Below are 25,802 nucleotides of genomic sequence, written 5' to 3'. Positions count from 1 at the left end.
AATATAAATGGTTTGGGTGCCATTCTTTTCATTCTTTGTCTATGTTAAAATTTCAAGAGTGACACATGTGGATCTAGGCAGAGCTTATCTGTAATATACTTAGAGTACATTGTGCTTCACCCTTTAGAGCATGTGTGCTTAAACAATCAGATTATACTTAATAGATTTAAGAGAATATATGTTTACTGTATTGGGTAGAAAATGGAATGAAAGTTTTTTCTATATTTTAAATTTTGTTCAATATGAATAAAATATAGACTTAAGAGCTACAGTAGATGCTGGCCATGGTTTTCTTTTCTTTTTATGAAAATTAAAGTCACAAAGGATACGTGGAGAAGATACGTTCTCCTAGATTACTGTACTGTGGTGATTGCATTTATGTGTTTCTTTGGTGATAGGTGGTGCTGTTGCTGCACAGTTGATCTCTCCACTCCTCACGTTTTCTTCATCCAAAGTCCTATAGAAGGATTTGTTGTTGTGGCCAATAAATATTTATAGGAAGGAAAACTATTTATAGTTTGTAGTTTTTAAATTCATATAAAAGAGGTGGAAATGTAAAAAAGTAGTTATTTCTAAAAGGTACCTCTGCAGATATGCAGTTTAATATTAGAAGACTTATAATCCTCTTGTAATATATATTTTTAATATTTTATTATTTTCTAGTAGTGGGGATAGAATGCAGACCCTCACACATGCTAGGCAAGCTCTCTACCACTGAGCTTCATTCTCAGCCCCTTATTTTATTTTATTTTAGACAGAGTTTTGCTGAATTGCTGAAGCTGGCCTTGAACTTGGGATTTTCTTGCATCAGTCCTGAGTAGCTGGGATTATAGGCATGCACTACTGTGCCTGACTCTATTTTTTTTTTTTTTTTTGGTATCAGGGATTGAACTCAGGGTTGTTTAACCACTGAGCCACATTTCCAGCCCTTTTTATATTTTATTTAGAGACAGGGTCTCGCTAAATTGCTTAGGGCCTCACTTCTCTTTTTGATATTTTAAACTACTTGTTGGGCAGTCCTATTAGAAATATCAGTAGTGTATTTCTTTTGATGAATTTTTGTCTTCATTACATTTATTATAAATTCTTAGGTATGTAGAACTAGTTTTATAATCTATGCCATTTTCTTTGATATTACATATTCCATTAAACTCTAAACAATTATGAAAATGTTTTGAGACGTACATTATCACTTACAATAAGTCTGAAAAGCAGTTCTTCACTAATGTTAATTTAATCTGCTCAATATGTCAGTCTGCAGTTGAAAAGCTGTACCTCTTTACCCTTTGGATTATTGTACTTTATATATCTGAGGAATAAATCTGATATCTCTCAGCATGGACATTTGTACGGTGTTTGGTTTTTGTGTATAATAAAAATGATTACATGACTAAAATAAAGATTGTTTACATGACTCTTATTCATAGCATTAAATTAAATTAAAAGTATCTTGGAGACATTTTCAGCAGCTCTTCCTTCTTATTTTATAATTTTAAAAGAATATAGGCTTAAAAGTCCCAGAAGCATAAGCAGTTCTAGTAAATGGTGAAAGTTGCTACAATATTTAAGTGGAGCTTTTCAGAATAGTATCATAGTTGCTTTGCTCTGAAATGGAAAGCTCTGGAGTAGGAACTGAACAGATTTCTAATAGTTTAATAAGATAAAAATTGTAGACTTCCAGTATAGACCATTTTTTCCAGTTTATAATATCATGTTTTTCTAGAAATGCTTATGATAATTTAAAGTATGAATGTATTTAATGTGTATGACCAGGCTAAAATAGGGGTGTGTGTGTGTGTGTTTGTGTGTGCGCGCGCGCCTGTATATTTTAGGCAAATTATACTAAAATTTAGGGAATCTTGCTTTCATCCAATAATGTGACCTACATTTTAATTTACTGAATTTTTTTCTATCTTCTTTTATGCAGATTAGTGGGGAAGCGCAGGAGCTCTTCTCTGTTCGACATGGCCCAATTCGAGCAGCTAGAATCTTGCCTGCTCCACAGTTTGGTGAGTGTAGCTCTTAAGAAGAAACAAATCATTCAGAGTTTCTCTTTTGTTGGTCTTGGACTACAGACAGCATGAATGATAACTAAAGTCTGTTTTCCCCCAAGTGTCCATTCTCCTTCCCCTCCTCCCTGCAAGATAAACCCTTAGTTCTGTCAGTTGAGATGGAATAGGTAATCTTAACCAATTCAATATGGCTATTCACTTTCTGCTGTGGTTTTGATTTATCTTCAGCCTCTTTGATCTCAATTTAGCCTCTGCCTTTGCTAGCTCTTTCTTGAAGCCCTCTTCTCTCTTGGCTTTCATGGCCTCCTTCTTCCCAGATCCCTTCTTCGCGACTGTGCTGCCTTTGTTATGCTTCTGGCTTAGCTTTCCTTCTGTGGGTATTCCCCAGGTCTCTGTTCACATTCTCTGCCCTTCTTCTCAGTTATACTCACTGTTGGGGAGAGCTTGGTTTTCACTATTATCTCCGTTGTAGACGACTCCGCTTTCTGCGTCTTCAGCTGTGTCAGAAGTGGAGTTTCGGGGTTTTAACCTTGTAACTCTGATGTGACAATGAATACTTCTTAACGTGTTTAGATAATTATGTTTTATACTTATGTAGAAAAATTTAAATGTATGTTTATGTTTAATTGGCTTTTTCGGTATCTAAGTAACCCTTGGCTCTTTCAGACTTTGAGCTTTGGAAAAGTTGTATTTTCTCATTAACTTGCTTTTGTTCACTCAAGAGTATTTTGCATGTGTGCTGAAGACCTAATCAGATTAATCATGTTTGGATACTTTAAAATCTTTTTTAAAAAGGGGATATTAAATATTTTAATTCTATTATATTTTAAAAGATTACTCTGATGTGCAAAATCCCCTAAGACTTCTTATTGCAGTTAATTCTCTAAATTGGTGAGAATGACATTTACTAAAACTTGGGACAATGTGATTGTGCATAAGTATTTTTAGGGATTAATTTAGTGATTAAACCGGCTTAAATGAAATGGGAAGGGTAGAGGTAACAAGGCAACACTATCCTGCTGTCATGTGGAGATTTTGTACCTTCTATTCAACTGTATGACATACAGATTTCATATAGAGATTTCAGGTGCATAGTGCACCCTTGTGCTCTCTCTCCTTTGCATGCATATTCTTTCTCTGCCCTTTCCTTCACTCCCCACAAGTGTGCTCCCTTGCTTGTGCTCCCCCTCACCTCCCCATTTTCTGTTGCATTTGTATTTTGGTGAAATATTTTGACAAGAGAAGACTCTAGACTACCCTTTCCTATAAAGTTTTGGAATAACCAACTTTATCTTTGGATGATCACCATCAACAAGAACTTTAATACTAAAGGACTCTGCTCTTTGTTTCTTTTGTATGGTATTCACAGAGGCAGACTTTTCTCTCTTCATTTTATTTATAAAATTATTTTGTTTAGTCCAATGTTCAACTTTTCTTTTCTTTTACTTGTGGCAGAAATACTTCCTGAAAGTATCAAAGTAATAAAAATTATAAAAATACTACTTTTGTAACTATTTAAAAGTAGATTTTGGGCTGGGGTTTCCGCCCAGTGGTGAAGTGTTTGCCTCACATGTATAAGGCACTGGGTTCCATTCTCAGCACCACATAAAAATGAATAAATAAAATAAAGGTATTGTATTCATCTGTAACTAAAAAAAAAAATAAAATATATATATATATATATATATTTTTTTTTTTTTAAGTAGTTTTTAGGGCTGGGGAGATAGCTCAGTTGGTAGAGTGCTTGCCTTGCAAGCACAAGGGCCCTGGGTTCAATCCCCTGCACCACACAAAAAAGTAGCTTTTATTTACTTTGCTATTTAATGGAATATTTCTTCCACTGTAATATATTTCTTTAAAAATATTGCTAACTTAAAATAAATTTTGCATGGGTAAATATTTTGTTACATCTTTTTAAAATTTTTTTTTAGTTGTAAGTGGACACAATAATTTTATTTTATTATTTATTCTTATGTGGTGCTGAGGATGGAACCCAGTGCCTTACACATGGTAGGCAAGTACTCTACCACTGAGCTACAACTCTGTTATATCGTATAGCTTTCTTTGTATTTGGTAAAGTTTTGTTTTTGCTTTTTGTTTTTTTTGGTACCAGGGATTGAACTCAGGGGTGCTTAACCTCTGAGCCACATCCCCAGCTCTTTTTTATATTTTTTTGAGAGACCGGGCCTTGCTGAGTTGCTTAGGGCCTCGCTAAGATTCTGAGACTGGCTTTGAACTCTAAATCCTTATGTTGTTCCACCAGAGCTGCTGGAATTATAGTCGTGTGCCACTGTGCCCAAATGTATTTGGCAAGGTTTTTAGATTTGTTTTGATTAAATGTAAAACATGCAACTGATCCCCTAAAGTTTGTAATAGAAAATAGCAATTCCCCATTACTTTTCCTTTTTTTTTTTTTTAAACCTATTATGCTTTATTCCTTCATTTTGATGGAAGAAGTCCTGTAGTAACTTCCTAAAAAATTATATGTGGGAGATCTTGTCTGTCTGAAGATATCTTTATTCTCCCTTAACTCTTGATTGATAATTTGGCTGGTTAACAGCTGTGTGTTTGTAATCACGTTACTTCCAATTTTGAAGGCATTCTTTTAGAGTTATGTGGAAGAGTCTGAAGCCATTTTGACATCTTTTTCTTTTTTGGTACCAGGAATTGATCTCAGGGGCATTTAAACACTGAGCCACATCCCCATCCCTTTTTTGTATTTTATGTAGAGACAGGGTCTCACTGAGTTGCTTAGCACCTTCCAAAGTTGCTGAGGCTGTCCTTGAACTTGAGATCCTCCTTCCTCAGCTTCCCAAGTCACTGGGATCACAGGTGTGCTCCACCGCACCTGACTCTGCTGTCAGGTTTTTCTTATCAATCAGTCTCAATTTTTCATATCTGATACTTTCTCCATTCCCTACCTCTCTCCCTCTTCTGCTCCTTCTATGCCTTTCTTCCTTTTGGCACAATTTACATATAAATATTACCAACTAGAATCCAGAATGCATTACTCAACAGGACCGAGGGAGATTTATTCCAGGAAAACAGGTTGGTTAATATTTGAAAATCAGTGTAATTTGCTGTATTTGAATGAAGAAACCCATATGATCATCTCAACAGAAATAGAAAAAAAACGCTTTGACAAAATTCTGTTATCATTTATGATAAAAAGTTTCAGTTAACTAGGAATGTAAAGAAACCTCATGAATATAATTAAAGGTTGTGTATTAAAAACAATCTACAGCCATCATACTTGATGGTGATACAATGAGTGTTTTCTTGCTGAGTTTGGGCTGGCTTCTGTTACCACATCTGTTTACTCAGGTCCTAGTCATTAAAATAAGATAAGAATATAAATAAAAGCATAATCATCAGAAAGAAAATTCTATATTCCTTGATAACATGATTATGTATTTAAAAAATGCAAACAAATCTATAAACTAGTAGAAATAAGGGAATTTAGTAGAACTGCTGAAAAAAAAAGACTCATTACTTTTTTTTTTTTTTTTGCGAATTTATCCCCTTATAGTCTCTTTTTGCATTTTTATCATCCTTACCCTCTCTGTGCTACTAATTGCTCTAAATCATGCCTTTGGGAGTTTCTTTCATTTCCTGAATCATCCATCCTATTGCTTTTAGGCCTTTAAATTTTCTATTTCCTCTTTTATTTTTTATTTTATTTTATTTTTGGTACTGGAGATTGAATCCAGGGGTGCTTTTCCCCTGAACTACTTCCCAGCTGTTTTTATTATTTATTTTGAGATAGGATCTTGCTGAGTTGCTGAGACTGACCTCAAACTTGGAATCCTCCTGCCTCAGCCCCTGAGTTAGGGGTGTACCACAATGCCTGGCCGATTTCCTCTTTTACAATACTCAGGTCCCTCCTACTCCTCTTGCTCCTCATCTGCTATCAGTCATTTGTATTCCCATAGGGCTTATTGTATTTATTCGCTCTGTTCCCTCTTGCTTGTTGCATTTTTAGATTTTTTTTTATCTATTTGTGCTTCACAAATAGATGTGTTAATAAATATTTGTTGAATATTATTGTGTTTTATAATCTTTTGAAATTTATGGCCTTGAAGGTGTTTGTGTTGTTCATCTGTACCTTAACTGAAACTGAAAAACTAAAGGATTTGAATGTGGCATTATCTCATAGAAGAACCCATCATTGTAATTAGTGAGCATTTACTCATATAAATATAACTTGTGTTTCCCTGCTTCTTGGCCCACTATCAATGATTAGTCACTTTCTTAATGAATTTAGATCTGCTTTAGAATTTTTTTTAAATATAGCATTCCAGAAAGCTGTGGTCAGGCAGCTGGTATTTTTATACTAGATAAAAATGATTACTAATTATCTTAAAAATCTGTCCTTTAAGGGGCCATGTTTGTAGCTCAGTGGTAGGGCACTTGCCTAGCCTGTGTGAGGCGTTAGGTTTGATCCTCAGCACCACATAAAAATAAATAAATAAATAAAATAAAGGTATTATGTCCATCTGCAACTAAAAAGTTTTAAAAACATCTGTCCTTTGAGAATTTGATTCCAAATAAAGCAAATTCTTCTTATTCTTTACTCCGTGTAACCACTTTTGTTTTTAGTATCTCTCTTACCTAATAAAATGTGTACATATATTTTAACATTTAAGTCAAAATTTTTATATGGTTATTGATATTTTGCCTATAAAAATTATTTTTGAGGATTAGAATCAGAGGAAATGTTTACTTCCTTTAGCATGTTTTTAATTTCTTAAAACCCTGTAATTCTAACAACTAAAAATATTCATTACAAAAATTCAAAGAATATTGAAATAAAGTAAATATTGTAATTTTGTGTTAACAAATCATTACCTTTTTCTTTCTTTTTATTTATTTTTAATTTTTTCTTCTAATTTTTTTCTTCCTCCTCCTTTTTTTCCCTCTTCATTTCCTTTCTTCCTCAGATATTAAACATGTAATGTTTGGCCTAAATTAACAGCTTAAGATACATATTCCTAGACTTTTCCCCTTAATTATTCATATGTGCATAAAACTAACTTGGGTTACTATATCCCAGACCACCAGCCTTAGGTTCTTTACACATATTCCCTGATATGAATGCATGGGTATGTGAAGGGTTTTTTTTATTATGATTTAAATTACAAACATTCTTCCATTTTAAAACTTAGGAATATTTTTCATCCTTGCTAAAATTTATATAATGTTCCGTGTTAATAACATTTACATTGTTTTCAGCTCTTTCCTTTTTACTTATGTTGTCATGTGCTTCCATATCATATCTTTTTATCCCTCAGTAACTGTGGGTGATTGGCTGCAGGATCTCTTTGATAACACGATCCTTAATATCAGATGGCATACTATTTGTATATAACTCACACATCCTTTAAATGACCTTTAGATTGCTTACAATAGTTAATGCAGTGCAAATACTATATAAGTGATTTTTACAATGTATTGTTTAAGGAGTTACTGGAAGAAAAAGAAGTCTGTTTATTTTCAGTAGACACAAATTTTTCCCCCCACATATATTTATCTAAGATGGGTTGAATCTGGGTAGGACCTGTGACTACAGAGACCTGACTTTACCTGTGTTTAAAAAAAAATACAAGAAGTGCCTGGGGGTGCAGCTCTGGTAGAACACTTGTCCAATATGTGTGAGGTCTGGGTTTGATCCCCAGCACTGCAACACACATATACACACAGACATAAATGCAAGGAATTTTTTATAAGGATAACTCCCTGATACGGAATAGTAACATCAAAGGATGTATACATTAAGATTTTGGTACATTTTGTAAAATTGCCTTTGAGAGTGTATACAGCACCTGTACACAGAATGCCTTTTTTCCCTATTCTGTCCTATACTTGCTATTTTAAATCTTTTTGGTTTTTGCCTATCTGATGGAGAAAAATCCTATTCATTTTTAATTTTTTGATCATTGGTTACTAGGGAGGATTTTTTGCCTTTTATATGTTTGAGTATGTTTTGACATTTATACTTGCTTCAATTCTGTGGTTATTGATTTGAACTCTGCTACCTTATTATTAGTAATATATTATTATGTATGTGCTATACATTTGGTTGATATCTTGCCTTTTTTGTTATCTATTGCATACTGTCACATTTATAATTTTTTTTTTGTTAGTTTCATGCTAGAAAATCTCTTCATGGGTAGGGATTATAGCTCGGTGGAAAAGCACTTGCCTAGCCTGTTTGAACCCCTGGGTTCGATTCTCAGTAGTTCACAACCTCCCCTCCCCAAGAATAAAATAACATCATATTTCATCTTTTTTTTTGTGTGTGTGTGGGGGTAGGTGTTCAACGCAGGGCCTTGCACACACTAGGCATGCCAACTGTGTCTAATTTTGTTCTTCTTTTTTGTGGTACAAGAGATCAAACCCAGGTGCTCACCTGTGCTAGGCAAGTTCTTTTCCACTGGAGTACATGCAGGATCCTTTTTTAAAATTTTATTTTTGAGACAGTGTCTTTCTAACTGACCCAGGCAGTCCTCCAAGTTGGCATGCTCCTGCCTCAGCTTCCTGAGCAGCTAGAATTTCAAGTGTATACCACCGTTCCTGGCCAACTGTGCCTAATTTTTTTTTTTCTTGCGGTATGGGGGTTTGAACCAAGGCACTCTCTACCACTGAGCTCCACCCCCAGTCTTTATTTATTTATTTAATTTTGAGACAAGATCTTTCTAAGTTCCCCTGAACTTGTGATCCATCTACCTTAGCCTCCCAAGTAGCTGAGATTACAGGTGTGTGCCTGACAACTATTTCTTTTTTTAATTCATTTCTCCTTGAAAATTAATCAATGACTTGAAGAGATAATGCTTTTATTTACATTAAGAGCGTTTAACTTTTAGGATTATATTAACCTTGTGTACATGCTGTTTTTGTACTGTTCACGGAGAAAGACAATAATTTTGGCCTGGGGTTATTTCATAGGAATGCACATTCAACTTTATTATTTTTTTCTTATTTATAATTTTCAAATCTCTTCATTTTTCTTTCTACCTTTTTCTTTCTTTTTGTACTAAAAAAGGATGTATTGTGTATGGTAGGCAATTGCTCTACCACTGAGCTACATTCCCAGCCCTTTTTAAAATTTTTTTTCAGTTTTTGATGGACCTTCATTTAATTAATTTATACGTGATGCTGAGAATCAAACCCAGTGCCTCATACAGACTTGGCCAGCACTCTACCACTGAGCCACAACCTAGCCCCCAGCCCTTTTAAAAAGATTTTATTTTGAGGCTGGGTCTCACTAAGTTACCCTGGCCTTGAACTTGTGATCTTCCTTCCTCAGGCTCCCAAGTAGTTGGGATCAGAAGTGTGTACCACCATACCTAGCAATATTTTACTCAATTTTTAACAGATGCATAAAAGTTGTACATATATTAGAGGGGTACCATGTAATATTTTGATTCATCAGCCTTACTCATTTTTCTTAGAAATTCAATGCTCTGAACATGTGTATGTTTTGAATATTCAAGTGTTTTTTTTAGGACAAATTCTTAAAACTCAGTGCTTTTATTCTGAGGACTGAGGATTTTTTGAATATAAAATTTGCTGAAATATTTATGGGCCAAATTTCTGGCACTCATCTCAAGACAGTTGGCAGAAACTTATTTTTTGTAAATTTTCAAATAGAGTACACTTTCAGTGTTGGGTGTACAGTATTTTTCTTATGGTGCAAGTGTCTATTTCATTCTTTGCAGACAACTTAAATGTGGTTTTTATCATGTTCAAAGAAGAACTATTTGATTTGTTAAGCTTTATGAAGTCAGAATTTATGACTAAGTTCTCCAGAAGTGTTTGCTGTAATTTTTTTTGATGTAGCATTTTAATGACTGGTTAAACAAGTGAACCCAATAATACACACACGTGCATGAGTGCTTGCGTGCGTACGCACACAGACACACAGACACACACACACACACACACACACACACACACATACACACACAGTCTGTTCAGCCAAATACTAGCAAACCTCCAAAAGTAGGCCAACTGACATTTGCTTACAGTCATCACCAGTGTATTGCAAAGAAAAGGAAACAGGCTTATTGACATTTTAAATGGCTAAACTATGAGATTTAGGGCTTCCCTAATGTTTTCTGCTCCAATTACTTCTCTGTTTACATTGTGTATTGTGTATTTCCTTCATAACACCTAGTGTTTATTATTGAGGCCTTACTTATGATCATTTTCCAGTATTTTGCTAAGCCTGTGGTTGAGGTAAATTGTACCTTGGGAACATAACTTATGTTCATCTTGAATTTTGTTAATGTTTTTGGTCTGAGGGGGGAATTTTAGGGGGGAATGTCTACTTTAGAGATACTGCTTTTTAAAATTGCTTTTTTAAAATGTTTTTTTAGTTGTCAATGGATTTTTTATTTTATTTATTTATATGTGGTGCTGAGTATCAAACCGAGGGCCTCACACATGCCATTCAAGTGCTCTCTGTCACTGAGCCACAACTCTAGGCTCTAATTGCTTTTTTAGTGTTTGTTAATGTCATGATGCTGGCATTGATGCATTGATGTAAGAATATTCTTAGTTAGCTATCTGAACCCTATAATTAGGGTATTTTCTTCTGGGGACTATTTACAAAGGAAGCATGCAGAACAGAAAAAGGAGGAAGTAAGTTTATAAATTAAGTGAATTATAATATGAGATTATATTTTTCTGATGACATTCCTAGATCAGTTATATAATATATGTTGTCATCACTTACCACTTTTTTTTTTTTAAACTGGGTAAGACCCCTTTATTTGTCTATTTCTGGGACACTTGTGTGATGGTCAGAATTTTTTTTTTAGTTATTTATTTATTTTTAAAATTTTTACAGACTGCATTTTGATTCATTGTACACAAATGGGCTACATCATTTCGTTTCTATGGTTGTACACGATGTAGATTCATACCATTCGTGTAATCATACATGTACATAGTGTAATGATATCTGTCTCATTCCCACTTACCACTGTTCTGCAAGGTAAGTACCTAATATATAAGTGAGGAAGCTTTGAAACTCTAAGATATTAAGTGACTGGCATAGTCAGACAGTTGATAATGGTGGAGCTAAAATTTGTACTTTAAATCTCACCTCACCTTGGCCTTATGGTCTCCCAGTATATGATTTTTTCCATGACTACAGGGAAACACTTTTACCAAATCCAGCTATTTCAAGGATGCATTTCTTATTGAGGACATCACACATTAGTATATTTATTGAAATATGTAAAGAAGTAGCTTTTTCTCTCTCTTTAAAAATTTGAAAGTCTTAAATACCTTCAGTTACTGTGTGTCTGTCATATTTGAAGACCTTAGTTGCTTAGTCTAAGGGTGAAGAGTAATGAAAATAATTAATATGGTAACCAGTTTATAGAAATGCTATCATACTATATTCAGAATATAAGCTGTTGAGATAAAGAATATCACAAAGTGATAGTCCACCCAAATGTTGGTTGCTTTTAGTTGCATCAAGCCTTAAAAAAAGTGTTGATTCTCTTTTATGTGACTTGGAGTATAGTAATAGAAGTACATTGGATATCTTAAATCAGATTTAGTAAAAAAGGTGTAACATGAAGCAACGAAATTACATGTGAGCTTAATGATTCTGACCCAAATAAACAGACTTGTAATGGAGATGATGATTATTATCACTGCAGCTTCAGTGCCTTTTTACTGTGGAACTGTAGAGAAGAATGTGTGCTGTCTTTGTGACTAACCAAGTCTGTGGTCTCAGAAATCTATGTTCACTTATCATAACACATTGGTAGGTGTGAAAGTAGAAGTTCAAATTAAGTAATACTTAATTTAACATGAATATTAAAATCAGCTTTATTGAGAAATAATTTACATCAACAAAATTCATCAGTTTTAAGTATGTTCATAGATGAGTTGACAGATGGATACATTTGTGTAACAATGATTATAATCAAAACACAAAGCCTTTCTGTTGCTGCAAGAAAGTCTACCTGTCAACCCACTAGGATGATTATAATATATAAGAGAGATAAAAGTAAGTGTTGGATAGGATGTGAACAGTTAGAACCCTCATGCTTAGTCCTTGGGAATGTAAGATTAGTGTAGTCTCTGAAAACCAGCTCGGCAGTTCCTTAAAATGTTAAACATAGAGTTACCATATAAATGCATCAATTCTCTCACTAGGTATGTAACTAAGAAAAATGAAAGTGTCAGTCCATGGAAAAACTTACACGTGAATTTTTATAACAACATTATATATAATAGTAAAAAATGTGAATAATCCAAATGTCTATCAACAGATAAAATGTAATATATCCATACAATGCAGTATTATATGACCATAAAATGTAGTAAAGTTCAAGTACATGCTGTGCTGTGATGACACTTTAAAACATTACATTTTAGTGAAAGAAACCAGACATAAAATGCCACGTGTTGTTTACCCCATTTATATGAAATTTTCAAAGAAGGTAAATCCATAGAGTCAGAAAAACAATTTAATGATTGCCTAGGTTTTGGGACCAATGTGGTATGGGGAGTGACTACTAATGTGTATAGTGTTTATTTCTTGGTGATGGAAATGCTCAGAAATTAGTTGTGTTATGATTTTTCAACTTGGTGAGCATACTAGGAACTATTAAATTGCACATTTAAATTGATGAAGTATGTGGTCTGTAAATTATATGGCAGTTAAGTTGTTTAAAATAAAAGGCTTCTTATACCCTCACCTCCCTACACCTTTGGCACCACATTATGTCACTCTTGTTTGTTTCTAGAATCAAAAAAATCTTAGAATATACACCATTCTTTTGAGCCTGGCTATTTTTAAACTTCATTACTTACCTTTTTTTTGGTAGTGCTAGGGATTGAACCAAGGGGTGTTTTATCATTGAACTACCTCATCAGCCTTTTATGTTTATTTTGAGGCAGGGTCTTGCTAAGTTGCTGAGGCTGGCTTCAAACATGTGATCTTGCTGCCTCAGACTTCCAAGGGATTATAGGTGTGCATCACTGCACTTAGCCATATCCTGCTGTGGAGTATCATTTGTGTTGTATCAGTTTTTAATTCCTTTTTAAATTTCTGAGTCATCTTCTATTGTTTGGATACACTATAAATCCTGTCTACAAGAGTGGTTATTTGAGTTGTTTCCGGTTTTGTCCTTATACATAAGTGGCTCTGAATAATTACATATATAATAAGTGTATTTGTTTCTCTTGGGTCAGTATTGAGGAGTGGGGTTGTTGGGCTATATAAATGTATGTTTAACTTTATAAAATAGTGCCCAAATATATTCCAAAGTGGCTATCATATTTTGTATTTGCATAAACAATGTTTCAGTTTCTATAATGACTGGTGATATTGAACATCTTTTCATGTACTTATTTGCCCTTTTGGTATCTTTGTAGAAGGGTATTTTGAAATCTTCTGCTCATTTTTAAAATTTAATTTTTAAATTAGAGCATGATAGCTATACATAGTAGTTGGATTCATTTTGACAAAGTCATACATTCATGGAATTTGATTTCAATCAATCTTTCACCCTTCTCACTTTGTTCCTCCCTCCCCTATTCTCCTTTCTCTACTAATCTTCCTTTCGCTCATTTAAAATTTTTGATTGGGAGTTTCAAGATGGCGGCCTAGAGGGTGGCTGCATTTCACGTTGCTCCAGGACGCAGGATTCAAAAGAGGAGATAGTGAGAGACTTGGGACCAACTCAAAGCCGCTGGGTGAGTCTCTCCCGTTGGGGAGGCGTCCCGGATGGGGCTGTAGCCCCGGAACGCAGGGAATTTGTGAAGTGGAGTTGCTCGGCGAGACGCCCCTCCCCCCGCTGGAGCGGTAAACACAGACAACTGGGATCATTGTAGAGGAGGCGGCTCAGCACAACGCTTGGACTCGGAGCAACCACTGGGGCTCCGGGCGGCTGCCTGAGGAGGAGCTGCGTGGTGAGCTGTTTAGACTCAGAGTAATTGCTTCTGAACACCGGGGGGTTGCCCGGAGGAAGAGGAGAAGCGCGGTGGGTCGCTTGGTCTAGTAGTGACTGCATCAGAGCCACAGGCGGTTGCCAGAGGAGGAGCTGCGTGGCAAGCTGTTTGAACTCAGAACGACCGCTCCTGAACACCGGGGGGGTTGCCCGGAGGAAGAGGAGAAGCGCGGTGGGTCGCTTGGTCTAGGAGTGACTGTATCAGAGCCACAGGCGGTTGCCAGAGGAGGAGCTGCATCTTGAGCTGTTTGGACTCAGAACGACCGCTTCTGAACACCCGGGGGGTTGCCCGGAGGAAGAGGAGAAGCGCGGTGGGTCGCTTGGTCTAGGAGTGACTGCATCAGAGCCACAGGCGGTTGCCAGAGGAGGAGGCGAGTGGTGAGTTGATTGCACTCAAAGCGACCGCTCCTGAACACCGCTGGCCTGCCTGGAGGAGGAGCGCGGTGGGTCACTTGGTCTCGGAGCCACCGCCCCTGAACACCCAGGGGGCTACCCCGAGGAGGAGGAGGAGGAACAGGGTGGGTCACTTGGGCTTGGAGTGACTGCCTAGGGCTACGGGAGGTTGGCGGTAGGAGGAGACTCCAAGTGAGTTGCTTGGACTCCTAGTGACTGCGTCGGAAACCGGGCTGCTGTCCGGTGGAGGAGGTGTGTGGCGGGTCTCTGGGTATCGGAGCTATTGTACAGGGCTCCAGGTGGCAGCTCAGAGGAGGGGCCGCATAGCCAGGCGATTAGGTGCAGAGTAGGGTCCCAGGAGCTAGGTGGCTTCTTGCTGGAAGAGCCGCACAGAGACACGCCTAGGGGCGGAGCGAAGTTTCCAGGACTGCGGGCAGATTATCTGGGAGAGGCAGCCTAAGGAGACTCGCCTGCGAAGGGTGAGGCTCCCAGGCCCAGGAGGTAGGTCCGGGCCCCTGGGAACATTGCAGAGGAAGACAGCCCAGCCCAGGCGGTAGTTGTAGATTGAGGGGAACCTCTAGGAGGGGAACTGACCAGCGAGACGTTCCCACCGAGTGAGTCTTCCCTACCGGGAGAGGTTTTCCCACAGGGACGGTTAAACCAGAGACACAGGCACAAATAGGCCTTGCCTTAGCCCGCAGCCTAGTTCCCCATTGGATGACCATTGGTCAACAAGTAGAGACACCTCTGACCACTAGCAGGGAATATACGCCACCTGAGGGTCACCACCCTAGAGAGGCAGCTTCTTTGTGGAGCTCCGCATTATCAACTTCCTCCAAGACTTCAGGCTACTGAAGGATAAGAGGGGATATACTAGCAATCTTCAGGGACATTATAAGTTGATAGAGGAAATCTGCAATATCTTAATGACCCACTGATTCCTGAACAATATGAGAAAACAAGGGAAGAAAATGCCCCAAACAAATCTAGATGTTACATCAATAGAATCCAACGACAGCATGGCAAAAGAAATGACAGAAAGGGAGTTCAGAATGTACATAATTAAAATGATTAGGGAAGCAAACGATGAGATGAAAGAGCAAAGGCAGGCATTGAATGATGAGATGAAAGAGCAAATGCAGGCATTGAATGATCGCATCAATCGACAGTTAACAGAGCAAATTCAGGAAGCAAAAGATCATTTCAATAAAGAGTTAGAGATATTGAAAAAAAACCAAACAGAAATCCTTGAAATGAAGGAAACAATAAACCAAATTAAGAACTCCATAGAAAGCACAACCAATAGGATAGAACACCTGGAAGACAGAACTTCAGATATTGAAGACAAAATATTTAATCTCGAAAACAAAGTTGAACAAACAGAGAAGATGGTAAGAAATCATGAACAGAATCTGCAAGAACTATGGGATATCATGAAAAGGCCAAATTTGAGAATTATTGGGATTGAGGAAGGCTTAGAGAAACAAACCAAAGGAATGAACAATCTATTCAATGAAATAATATCAGAAAATTTCCCAAATCTGAAGAATGAAATGGAAAATCAAGTTCAAGAGGCTTATAGGACTCCAAATACACAAAATTACAACAGACCCACACCAAGGCACATTATAATGAAAATACCTAACATACAAAATAAAGACAGAATTTTAAAGGCTGTGAGAGAAAAGAACCAAATTACATTCAGGGGGAAACCAATACGGATATCAGCAGATTTTTCAATCCAGACCCTAAAAGCTAGAAGGGCCTGGAACAACATTTTTCAAGCTCTGAAAGAAAATGGATGCCAACCAAGAATCTTATACCCAGCAAAGCTTACCTTCAAATTTGACGATGAAATAAAATCTTTCCATGATAAACAAAAGCTAAAAGAATTTACAAAAAGAAAGCCAGCATTACAGAACATTCTCGGCAAAATATTTCATGAGGAAGAAATAAAAAACAAAGAAGCAAATCAGCAAAGGGAGGAATTATCCTACAGGAACTGTCAAATAAAGGAGGAACCAAGATGTGTCAAAAAATAAATAAATAAATAAATAAATAAATAAAAATTTAAATATGAACCAAATGACCGGGAATACAAATCATATCTCAATAATAACCCTGAATGTTAATGGCCTGAATTCATCAATCAAAAGACATAAACTGGCGGATTGGATTAAAAAGAAAGATCCAACAATACGTTGCCTGCAAGAGACTCAACTCATAGAAAGAGATACCCATAGACTAAAGGTGAAAGGATGGGGAAAAACATACCATGCACATGGACTCAGCAAAAAAGCTGGAGTATCCATCCTCATTTCAGATAATGTGGACTTCAAGCCAAAGTTGGTCAGAAGGGATAAGGAAGGACATTTCATACTGCTTAAAGGAAGCATAAATCAGCAAGACATAACAATCATAAACATCTATGCCCCAAACAGTGGCTCATCCATGTATGTTAAACAAATCCTTCTCAATTTTAGAAACCAAATAGACCATAACACAATAATACTAGGTGATTTTAACACGCCTCTCTCACCACTGGACAGATCTTCCAAACCAAAATTGAACAAAGAAATCATAGATCTCAATAACACAATCAATAATTTAGACTTAATAGTCATTTATAGAATATATCATCCAACCAAGAGCGAATACACTTTCTTCTGAGCAGCACATGGATCCTTCTCTAAAATAGACCATATATTATGCCACAAAACTGATGTCAGCAAATACAAGAAGATAGAGACAATACCTTGTATTCTATCAGATCATAATGGATTGAAGTTAGAAATAAATGAAAGAGTAAAAAACAGAAATTACTCCAACACCTGGAGATTAAACAATATGCTATTATATGATGAATGGATAACAGAAGATATTAGGAAGGAAATTAAAAAATTCTTAGAGGTAAATGAGAACAAAGAAACATCATATCAAAATCCCTGGGACACTATGAAAGCAGTACTTAGAGGAAGATTTATTTCATGGAGTGCATTAATAAAAGAAGTAAAACTCAAAAAATAAACGACCTAACACTACAGCTCAAAGCCCTAGAAAAAGAAGAACAGACCAACACCAAAAGTAGTAGAAGACAGGAAATAGTCAAACTCAGAGCTGAAATCAACAAAATTGAAACAAAAGAAACAATACAAAAAATTGACAAAATAAATAGTTGGTTCTTCGAAAAAATAAACAAAATTGATAAACCTTTAGCCACACTAACAAAGAGAAGATGAGAGAAAACCCAAATCACTAAAATTCGGAATGAACAAGGAAATATCAAAACAGACACGATTGAAATACAAAACATAATTAGAAGCTATTTTGAAAATCTATACTCCAACAAAATAGAAAATTTCGAAGACATCAACAGGTTTCTAGAGACATATGAATTGCCTAAACTAAACGAGGAGGACATACACAATTTAAATAGACCAATTTCAAGTAATGAAATAGAAGAAGTCATCAAAAGCCTACCAACAAAGAAAAGTCTAGGACCTGATGGGTTCTCAGCCGAGTTCTACAAAACTTTTAAAGAACAGCTCATTCCAATACTTCTCAAAGTATTCCATAAAATAGAAGAGGAGGGAACCCTCCCAAACTCATTCTATGAAGCCAATATTACCCTGATACCTAAACCAGACAGAGACACATCTAGGAAAGAAAATTTCAGACCAATATCCTTAATGAACATCGACGCAAAAATTCTCAACAAAATTTTAGCAAATCGCATACAAAAACATATTAAAAAGATAGTGCACCATGATCAAGTGAGTTTCATCCCAGGGATGCAAGGTTGGTTCAACATCAGGAAATCAATAAATGTAATTCACCATATCAATAGACTTAAAGTCAAGAATCACATGATTATTTCGATAGATGCAGAAAAAGCATTTGATAAAATACAGCACCCCTTCATGCTCAAATCACTAGAAAAAATAGGGATAGTGGGAACATTCCTTAACATTGTAAAGGCCATCTACGCTAAGCCCATGGCTAATATTATTCTAAATGGTGAAAAACTGAAAGCATTCCCCCTAAAAACTGGAACAAGGCAGGGATGCCCTCTTTCACCACTTCTATTCAATATCGTCCTTGAAACTCTAGCCAGAGCAATTAGACAGACCAAAGAAATTAAAGGGATACGAATAGGAAAAGAAGAACTCAAACTATCCCTATTTGCTGATGATATGATTGTATACTTAGAGGAACCAGGAAATTCCACCAGAAAACTGTTTGATCTCATAAGTGAATTCAGTAAAGTAGCGGGATATAAGATCAATGCACATAAATCTAAGGCATTTCTATACATAAGCGATGAATCTTCAGAAAGAGAAATTAGGAAAACTACCCCATTCACAATAGCTTCGAAAAAAATAAAATACTTGAGAATCAATCTCACAAAAGAGGTGAAAGACCTCTACAATGAGAACTACAGAACACTAAAGAAAGAAATTAAAACCTTAGAAGATGGAAAGATCTCCCATGTTCTTGGATAGGCAGAATTAATATTGTCAAAATGGTTATACTACCAAAAGTGCTATACAGATTCAATGCAATTCCAATTAAAATCCCAATGATGTACCTTACAGAAATAGAGCAAGAAATTATGAAATTCATCTGGAAGAATAAAAAACCCAGAATAGCTAAAGCAATCCTTGGCAGAAAGAGTGAAGCAGGGGGTATCGCAATACCAGATCTTCAACTCTACTACAAAGCAATAGTAACAAAAACGGCATGGTATTGGTACCAAAATAGAAAGGTGGATCAATGGTACAGAATAGAGGACACGGACACAAACCCAAATAAATACAATTTTCTCATACTAGACAAAGGGGCCAAAAATATGCAATGGAGAAAAGATAGCCTCTTCAACAAATGGTGCTGGGAGAATTGGAAATCCATATGCAACAGAATGAAACTAAACCCATATCTCTCACCATGCACGAAACTAAACTCAAAATGGATTAAGGATCTCGGAATCAGACTAGAGACCTTGCATCTTATAGAAGAAAAAGTAGGTCCAGAGCTTCAACATGTTGGCTTAGGACCAGACTTCCTCAACTGGACTCCAATAGCACAAGAAATAAAAGCAAGAATTAATAACTGGGATAGATTCAAACTAAAAAGCTTTCTCTCAGCAAAGGAAACTATCAGCAATGCGAAGAAAGAGCCTACAGAGTGGAAGAAAATCTTTGCCAATCATACTTCAGATAGAGCACTAATCTCCAGAATCTATAAAGAACTCAAAAAACTCTACACCAAGAATGCAAGTAATCCAATCGACAAATGGGCTAAGGAAATGAATAGACACTTCACAGAAGAAGATCTACAAGCAATCAACAAACATATGGAAAAATGTTCAACATCTCTAGTAATAAGAGAAATGCAAATCAAAACCACCCTAAGATTCCATCTCACCCCAATTAGAATGGCGATTATCAAGAATACAAGCAACAACAGGTGTTGGCGAGGATGTGGGGAGAAAGGTACACTCATACATTGCTGGTGGGGCTGCAAATTAGTGCAGCCACTCTGAAAAGCAGTATGGAGACTCCTTAGAAAACTTGGAATGGAACCACCATTTGACCCAGCTATCCCACTCCTTGGCCTATACCCAAAGGATTTAAAATCAGCATATTACAGAGATACAGCCACATCAATGTTCATAGCTGCTCAGTTCACAATAACCAGATTGTGGAACCAACCTAGATGTCTTTCAATTGATGAATGGATAAAGAAACTGTGGTATATATATATATATATATATATACAATGGAATATTACTCTGCCATAAAGAATGATAAAATTATGGCATTTGCAGGCAAATGGATGAAACTGGAGAATATCATGCTAAGTGAGATAAGCCAATCTCAAAAAAACAAAGGAAGAATGATATTGCTAATAAGTGGATGAGGACACATAATGTGGGGTGGGAAGTGTTAGTGTTAGGGTTAGAGTTAGGTTTAGGGAGGAGGGCAAGAATGGAGGAAGGAAGGACTGTATAGAGGGAGGGGAGGGGTGGGAGGGGTGGGGGGAAGGGAAAAAAATAACAGAATGAATCAAACATTACCCTATGTAAATTTATGATTACACAAATGGTATGCCTTTACGCCATGTACAAATAGAGAAACAACATGTATCCCATTTGTGTACAATAATAAAAAATAAATAAATACCAAGAAAAAAAATTTTTTTTGATTGGTACTTTCTACATATGCATAAAGGTAAAATTCCCTGTGGTATATTCATTCATGCATATAATATGGTTTTGTTAAGTTAATTCTGTATTTCCTACCTTTTCCTGTCTAGCCTCCTCCCTCATTTTCAATCTCCTCCTTCTACTCCACTGATCTTCCCTATCTCTTTGTGATATTCCCCCACCCGAAACCCCCTTCTTCTTTCCTTTATTTTGCTGTGGCTCCCACATATGAGAGAAACACATTTGACCCTTGATTTTCTGGGTCTGGTTTATTTCACCTGCCATGTTTTTAATTTCCATTTATTTACTAACCAATGTCATAATTTCATTCTTTTGTATGGCTGAGTAAAATCACCACATCCTTATTAGCAGTTATTATTATTTGTGTTCTTTTCTTTTATTCTTTTTTTGAGTAGTGGGGATTGAACTAGGGGCACTCAACCACTGAGCCACATCCCCCAGCCCTATTTTGTATTATTAATTGAGAAACAGGATCTCACTGAGTTGTTTAGTACCTTGCTGTTCCTGAGGCTGGCTTTGAACTCTGGATCCTCCTGCCTCAGCCTCGTGAGCTGCTGGGATTACAGATGTGTGCCACTGCACCCGGCTTATTTGTGTTCTTGATAATTGCCATTCTGATTGGACTGAGATGAAATATTAGTATTGTTTGATTTGCATTTCCTTGATTGCTAGAGATGTGGAACATTTTGAAATATATTTGTTGACTGTTTTATGTTTCTCCTTTGAGAAATGTCTGTTTAGTTCTTTTGCCCATTTGTTGATTGGGTTATTTATTTATTTATTTATTTTGGTGCTAAGTCTTTTGAGTTCTCTATATATTGTAGATATTAATCACCTGTCAGAGGAGCAACTTGGCATAGATTTTTTCCCATTCTGTAGACTCTCTTCATTTTCTTAATCATTTCCTTTGCTGTGCAGAAGCTTTCTAACTTGATGGCTTCCTACTTAACTGATTCTTGGTTTTATTTCTTGAGCTTTTGGGGTCTTGTTAAGGAAGTTGGTGTCTGTATCTATAAGACGAAGTGTTGACCCTCTGTTTTTTTCTGGTCTAATTTTTTTATTTTAAATAGTTATGTCTTAGAAATTTTTTTTTTTTTTTTTTTTAGTTGTAGATGGAAATTGTTTTAGTTAGTTTTTTCGCTGCTGTGCCTAAAGGACCATAACAGAACAATTGTAGAGGAGGAAAAGTTTATTTGGAGGCTTACAATTTCAGAGGACTAAGTCCATGGACAACCTACTCCATTCCTCCTCAGGGTTTAAGGTGAGGCAGGACATCATGACAGAAGAGTGTAGCAGAGGGAAGCAGCTTACATTTTGATCAGATAGCAGAGAGAGAGAGAGAGAGAGACAGAGAGACAGACAGACAGATACTCTCTCTCTCTCTCTCTCTCTCTCTCTCTCTCTCTCTCTCTCTCAACTCAGTAGATACAAATATATGCCCAAAGCCATGCCCCAATTCCTACCTCCTCCAGCCACATCCTACCATTTCAGTTACCATTCACTCAGTTTAATCCCTATCAGGGAATTAAATAACTGATTGGATTAAGATTTTCACAACCCAATCCTTTCTCTTCTGGACCTTCTTGAATTGTCTCACATGTAAGCTTTTGGGGGACACCTCACATCCAAACCATAACAGAAATAGTACCTTTATTTTATTTATTTATTTTTTATCTGGTGCTGAGGATTGAACCCATGCCTCATGTGTGCTAGGCAAGCACTGTACCACAGAGCTGCAACCCTAGCCCCATGGTCTAATTCTTAAATTTTTGATTCATTTTGATTTGACTTTTGTGTAGGATGAGATATATGGAGCTAATGTCATTCTTCTACATATGGATATCTAGTTTTCTTTCTTTTTTCTTTTCTCCAACATATATTTTTATTATCTTTTTCAAGTATGAGATGATTGTGTCTGTGTGGATTGGTCTTTGTGTCTTCTATTCCATTGGTCTTCATGTCTGTTTTGATGCCAATACCATGCTGTTTTTTAAACTGTAGCTCTGTAGTGTAATTGGAGATTCCTCCAGCATCACTCTTATTGCTCAGAATTGCTTTGGTTATTCTGGGTCTTTTATTTTTCCAAATGAATTCAAGGACTGGTTTTTCCAGTTATGTGAAGAATGTCATTGGTATTTTGATGGAAATTGCATTGAATCTGTATATTTCTCTTGGTAATAGGGCCATTTAGACAATATTAATTCTGCCTATCCAAGAACATGGGAGTGGGGTCTTCTCTCTTCTAAGATCATCTTCAATTTCTTTCTTCAGTGTTCTATAATTTTCATTGTAGAGATCTTTCTTTTGCTCATTTTTGCTCATTTTGTGTTACTGAGTTGTAATAGTTCTGTAAATATTCTAGATATAGCCTTTTCTTCATATATTAAAATATGTATAAATATTTGTACTTTCCTGCTTTTCATATTTTTTTTTTCTCATAGCACTGGGGATTGAACCCAAGGGTACTACTATTAAGTTATATCCTCAGCCCTTTTTATTTTTTATTTTGAAATAGGATCCCATCCCACTAAGGTGTGGAAGGTAACCTTGAACTTGTGATCTAACTGCCTCAGATTCCCTACTCATTGGGGTTACAGGCATGTGCCACGGCTTCTGGCTCCCTGAACAAACTTTTGAGGAAGAAAAGTTTTTGATTTTGATAAAGTCCTATTTCTTGGCTTTTTTTTCTAGTTTGTTTTTTACTTTCATTCAGTCTAACACATTTTCTAGGTTTGATTGTGATTTTTGTCTTTGACTCATTTGTTATTTAGAAGGATTTTTTTTAATTTTTTGATGGTGCTGGGGATCAAACCCAGGGCCTTGTGCATGCGAAGCAAGCACTCTACCAACTGAGCTATATCTCCAGCCCAGAAGGCTGTTATTTTATTTTCAAGTTTTGGGGGATTTTCCTGATACTTTCTGTTACTAGTTTCTAAATAACGTAGTAGTATTTTTATTGTCTCTGTAGTATAATTTTTCCATAATTTCGTATAGTTGGAACTGCACAGGATATAGGCTTTTCAGGTTGACTTCTTTCACTAATGTGCACTTAACTTTCCTCCATGTTTTTCATTGCTTAATAGTTCATTTCTCTTTAGTGATAAGTAATGTTCCATTGTTGTGTGTGCCAGTTTTTCCATTTCTCTGCAGAAGGACATCTCGGTTGCATCCAAGTTTTGGCAGTTATGCACAGATCTGCTGTAAACATTCATGGGTGTGGACATAAATCTTCAACTTGTTTGTGTAAATACTAAGGAGATTGATTACAGCATTGTATGATGAGAGAATACTTATTTTTATTTTTTACAACATTGAACTACATCTCCAACTTTTTAATTTTGAGACAGGGTCTTGCTAAGTTGCTCAGACTTATCCTTGAACTTGGAATATAGCCTCCCAAAGTTGCTGGGTTACAGGCATACACCATTTTGTTTGGCCTAAATTAGTATGTTTAGTTTTGTATTGAGCTGCCAAACGATCTTCTACAGTAGCTGTACCATTTTGTATTTCTACCAGCAATGAATGAAAGTTTTGTTGGTCCACACCTTCATTGGTTTTTGGTGATATAATTCTTAGGAATTTGGCCATTTTAATAGCTGTGCAATGATATCTCATTGTTTTAATTTGGAAATGACATGATGTTGGGCATCTTTTCATATGCTTGTTATGTGTATATGTTCTTTAGTGAGGTGGCTAATCAAGTCTTTTGCCCATTTTAAAATCAGTTTTTGGGGCTGGGGTTGTAGCTCACTCTTGCTTGCCTAGTATGTGGGAGGCACTGGATTTGCTCCTCAGGACATAAAAATAAATAAATAAATAAAGGTACTGTGTCCATCTACAACTAAAAATATTTTTTAACAATAAATTTTTTTTGTTTAGTTTTTTTTTTTTGATTATTTTACTGTTTCAAAGAGTTCTTTGTTAGTGTAGGAGTGTAGCTTGATCTCCATCTCTTTCTTGTCCCCCCAAAAAATTACTTGTTAATTTTGAATAATAGTCCTTATCAGATATGTGTTCTCCAAATATAATCTGCATGGCTTTTCTTATGCTTTTATAGTGTTTTGTGCAGAGCATATTCAATTTTTTTTTCTTTCCCTCATCTGCATATAATTTAGCACATTCAGAGTTTTACAAAGCACAGTGATCTTGTGTTTTTTTTTTCCCTTTTGTGCTTTCAGTAGTTTCTGTTGCTGCTATTCCTTCATGTTTTCTAATCTTTTCTTCTGGAGTATTTAATGTTATTAAACTGTTGGTGTATTTTTCATCTCATACAGTACATTTTTCAGCATGGGTTTGTGTGTGTGTAGAGAAAGCCATCTTCCTCTGGCTCTCTAAGCTGCCCACATTTATCACTATCTTTTTGAATAAATGAACTATGTGTGTTATATTAATTTTAATGTTGTTACCTAACTGATTCCATTGATTGGTTTTTGTTCTTGTTATGAGTTATTTTCTTGCTTCTTTCTATGCTTTCAGTGTTTTGTTTGAATATGACACATTGCATATTTTATATTGCTTCAGTGCTGTTATTTTGAATTCCTTTAAATATTTTTTGACTTTGTTCTGGAAATTACTTGGCAATAATTTGTTTCTTTCAGCACTTTCTATTACTGTTTGTTAGATATTCCTTGAATAATTATTAGTCTAGAGTAGGCATCTGCAGATAGTATTTTAATCTTTTGTCCTATGTAGTACCAGTTACAACTATTCTACTAGTCATCTCTGCCATCATTGGGTAAAAGTAGTCATTGACAGTACTTAAGCAAATGGATAGTAAGTTATGGCATTCATAGGACTAGCATCAATTATTTTCCTTGTCTCAAAGATCATTGTCTTGTGCTGTTGTTTGAAAACTACTTTTTCATCGTACATTTTGTCGCTTGTGTTAAGTTTTTATGGCAAGAAGATAAATCATTATGACTTTAATTTCATGTTTTGGATAATTTTCCTTGAGACTGCTTAGAATAACATTTGACAAATAGTGAAGACTCTATAAGGTTTTGTAAATAAGTAAAAGAAATATGTTAGAAATTGAATTTTATCTGTAGTACCATTTTAAAAAGTTATCGTGTCTTGGAGGAGTTAAATCTCAGACTCTGTGAAGGATTCAAGTAGTATAGAAAAATATGGGGAGGTATTAGCGTTAATTGTGCTTTCTTCTTTCTGGTGCTAGATGTAGTAGTAAAAGAAGATGAT

At 36.0% G+C, this 25,802-nt stretch overlaps 1 protein-coding gene across 8 annotated transcripts in view; it reads left to right on the top strand.

The window, feature by feature from the left end:
• Bcas3 (BCAS3 microtubule associated cell migration factor) overlaps positions 1-25,802 on the top strand; it is a 564,794-nt gene that overhangs the window by 38,178 nt on the left and 500,814 nt on the right. For all 8 annotated transcript variants that reach the window (XM_047542954.1, XM_047542958.1, XM_047542956.1 and 5 more), the window contains exon 6: positions 1,928-2,009. In XM_047542954.1, the coding sequence (XP_047398910.1) occupies positions 1,928-2,009 (82 nt within the window). The remainder of the gene's footprint in view (positions 1-1,927; positions 2,010-25,802) is intronic.

The sequence above is a fragment of the Sciurus carolinensis genome, chromosome 3, assembly GCF_902686445.1.
Source record: "Sciurus carolinensis chromosome 3, mSciCar1.2, whole genome shotgun sequence".
Classification (NCBI taxonomy): Eukaryota; Metazoa; Chordata; class Mammalia; order Rodentia; family Sciuridae; genus Sciurus; species Sciurus carolinensis.
The sequence above is the reverse complement of the archived record's forward strand: the minus strand, read 5'-3'. Positions and strand labels throughout refer to the sequence as shown.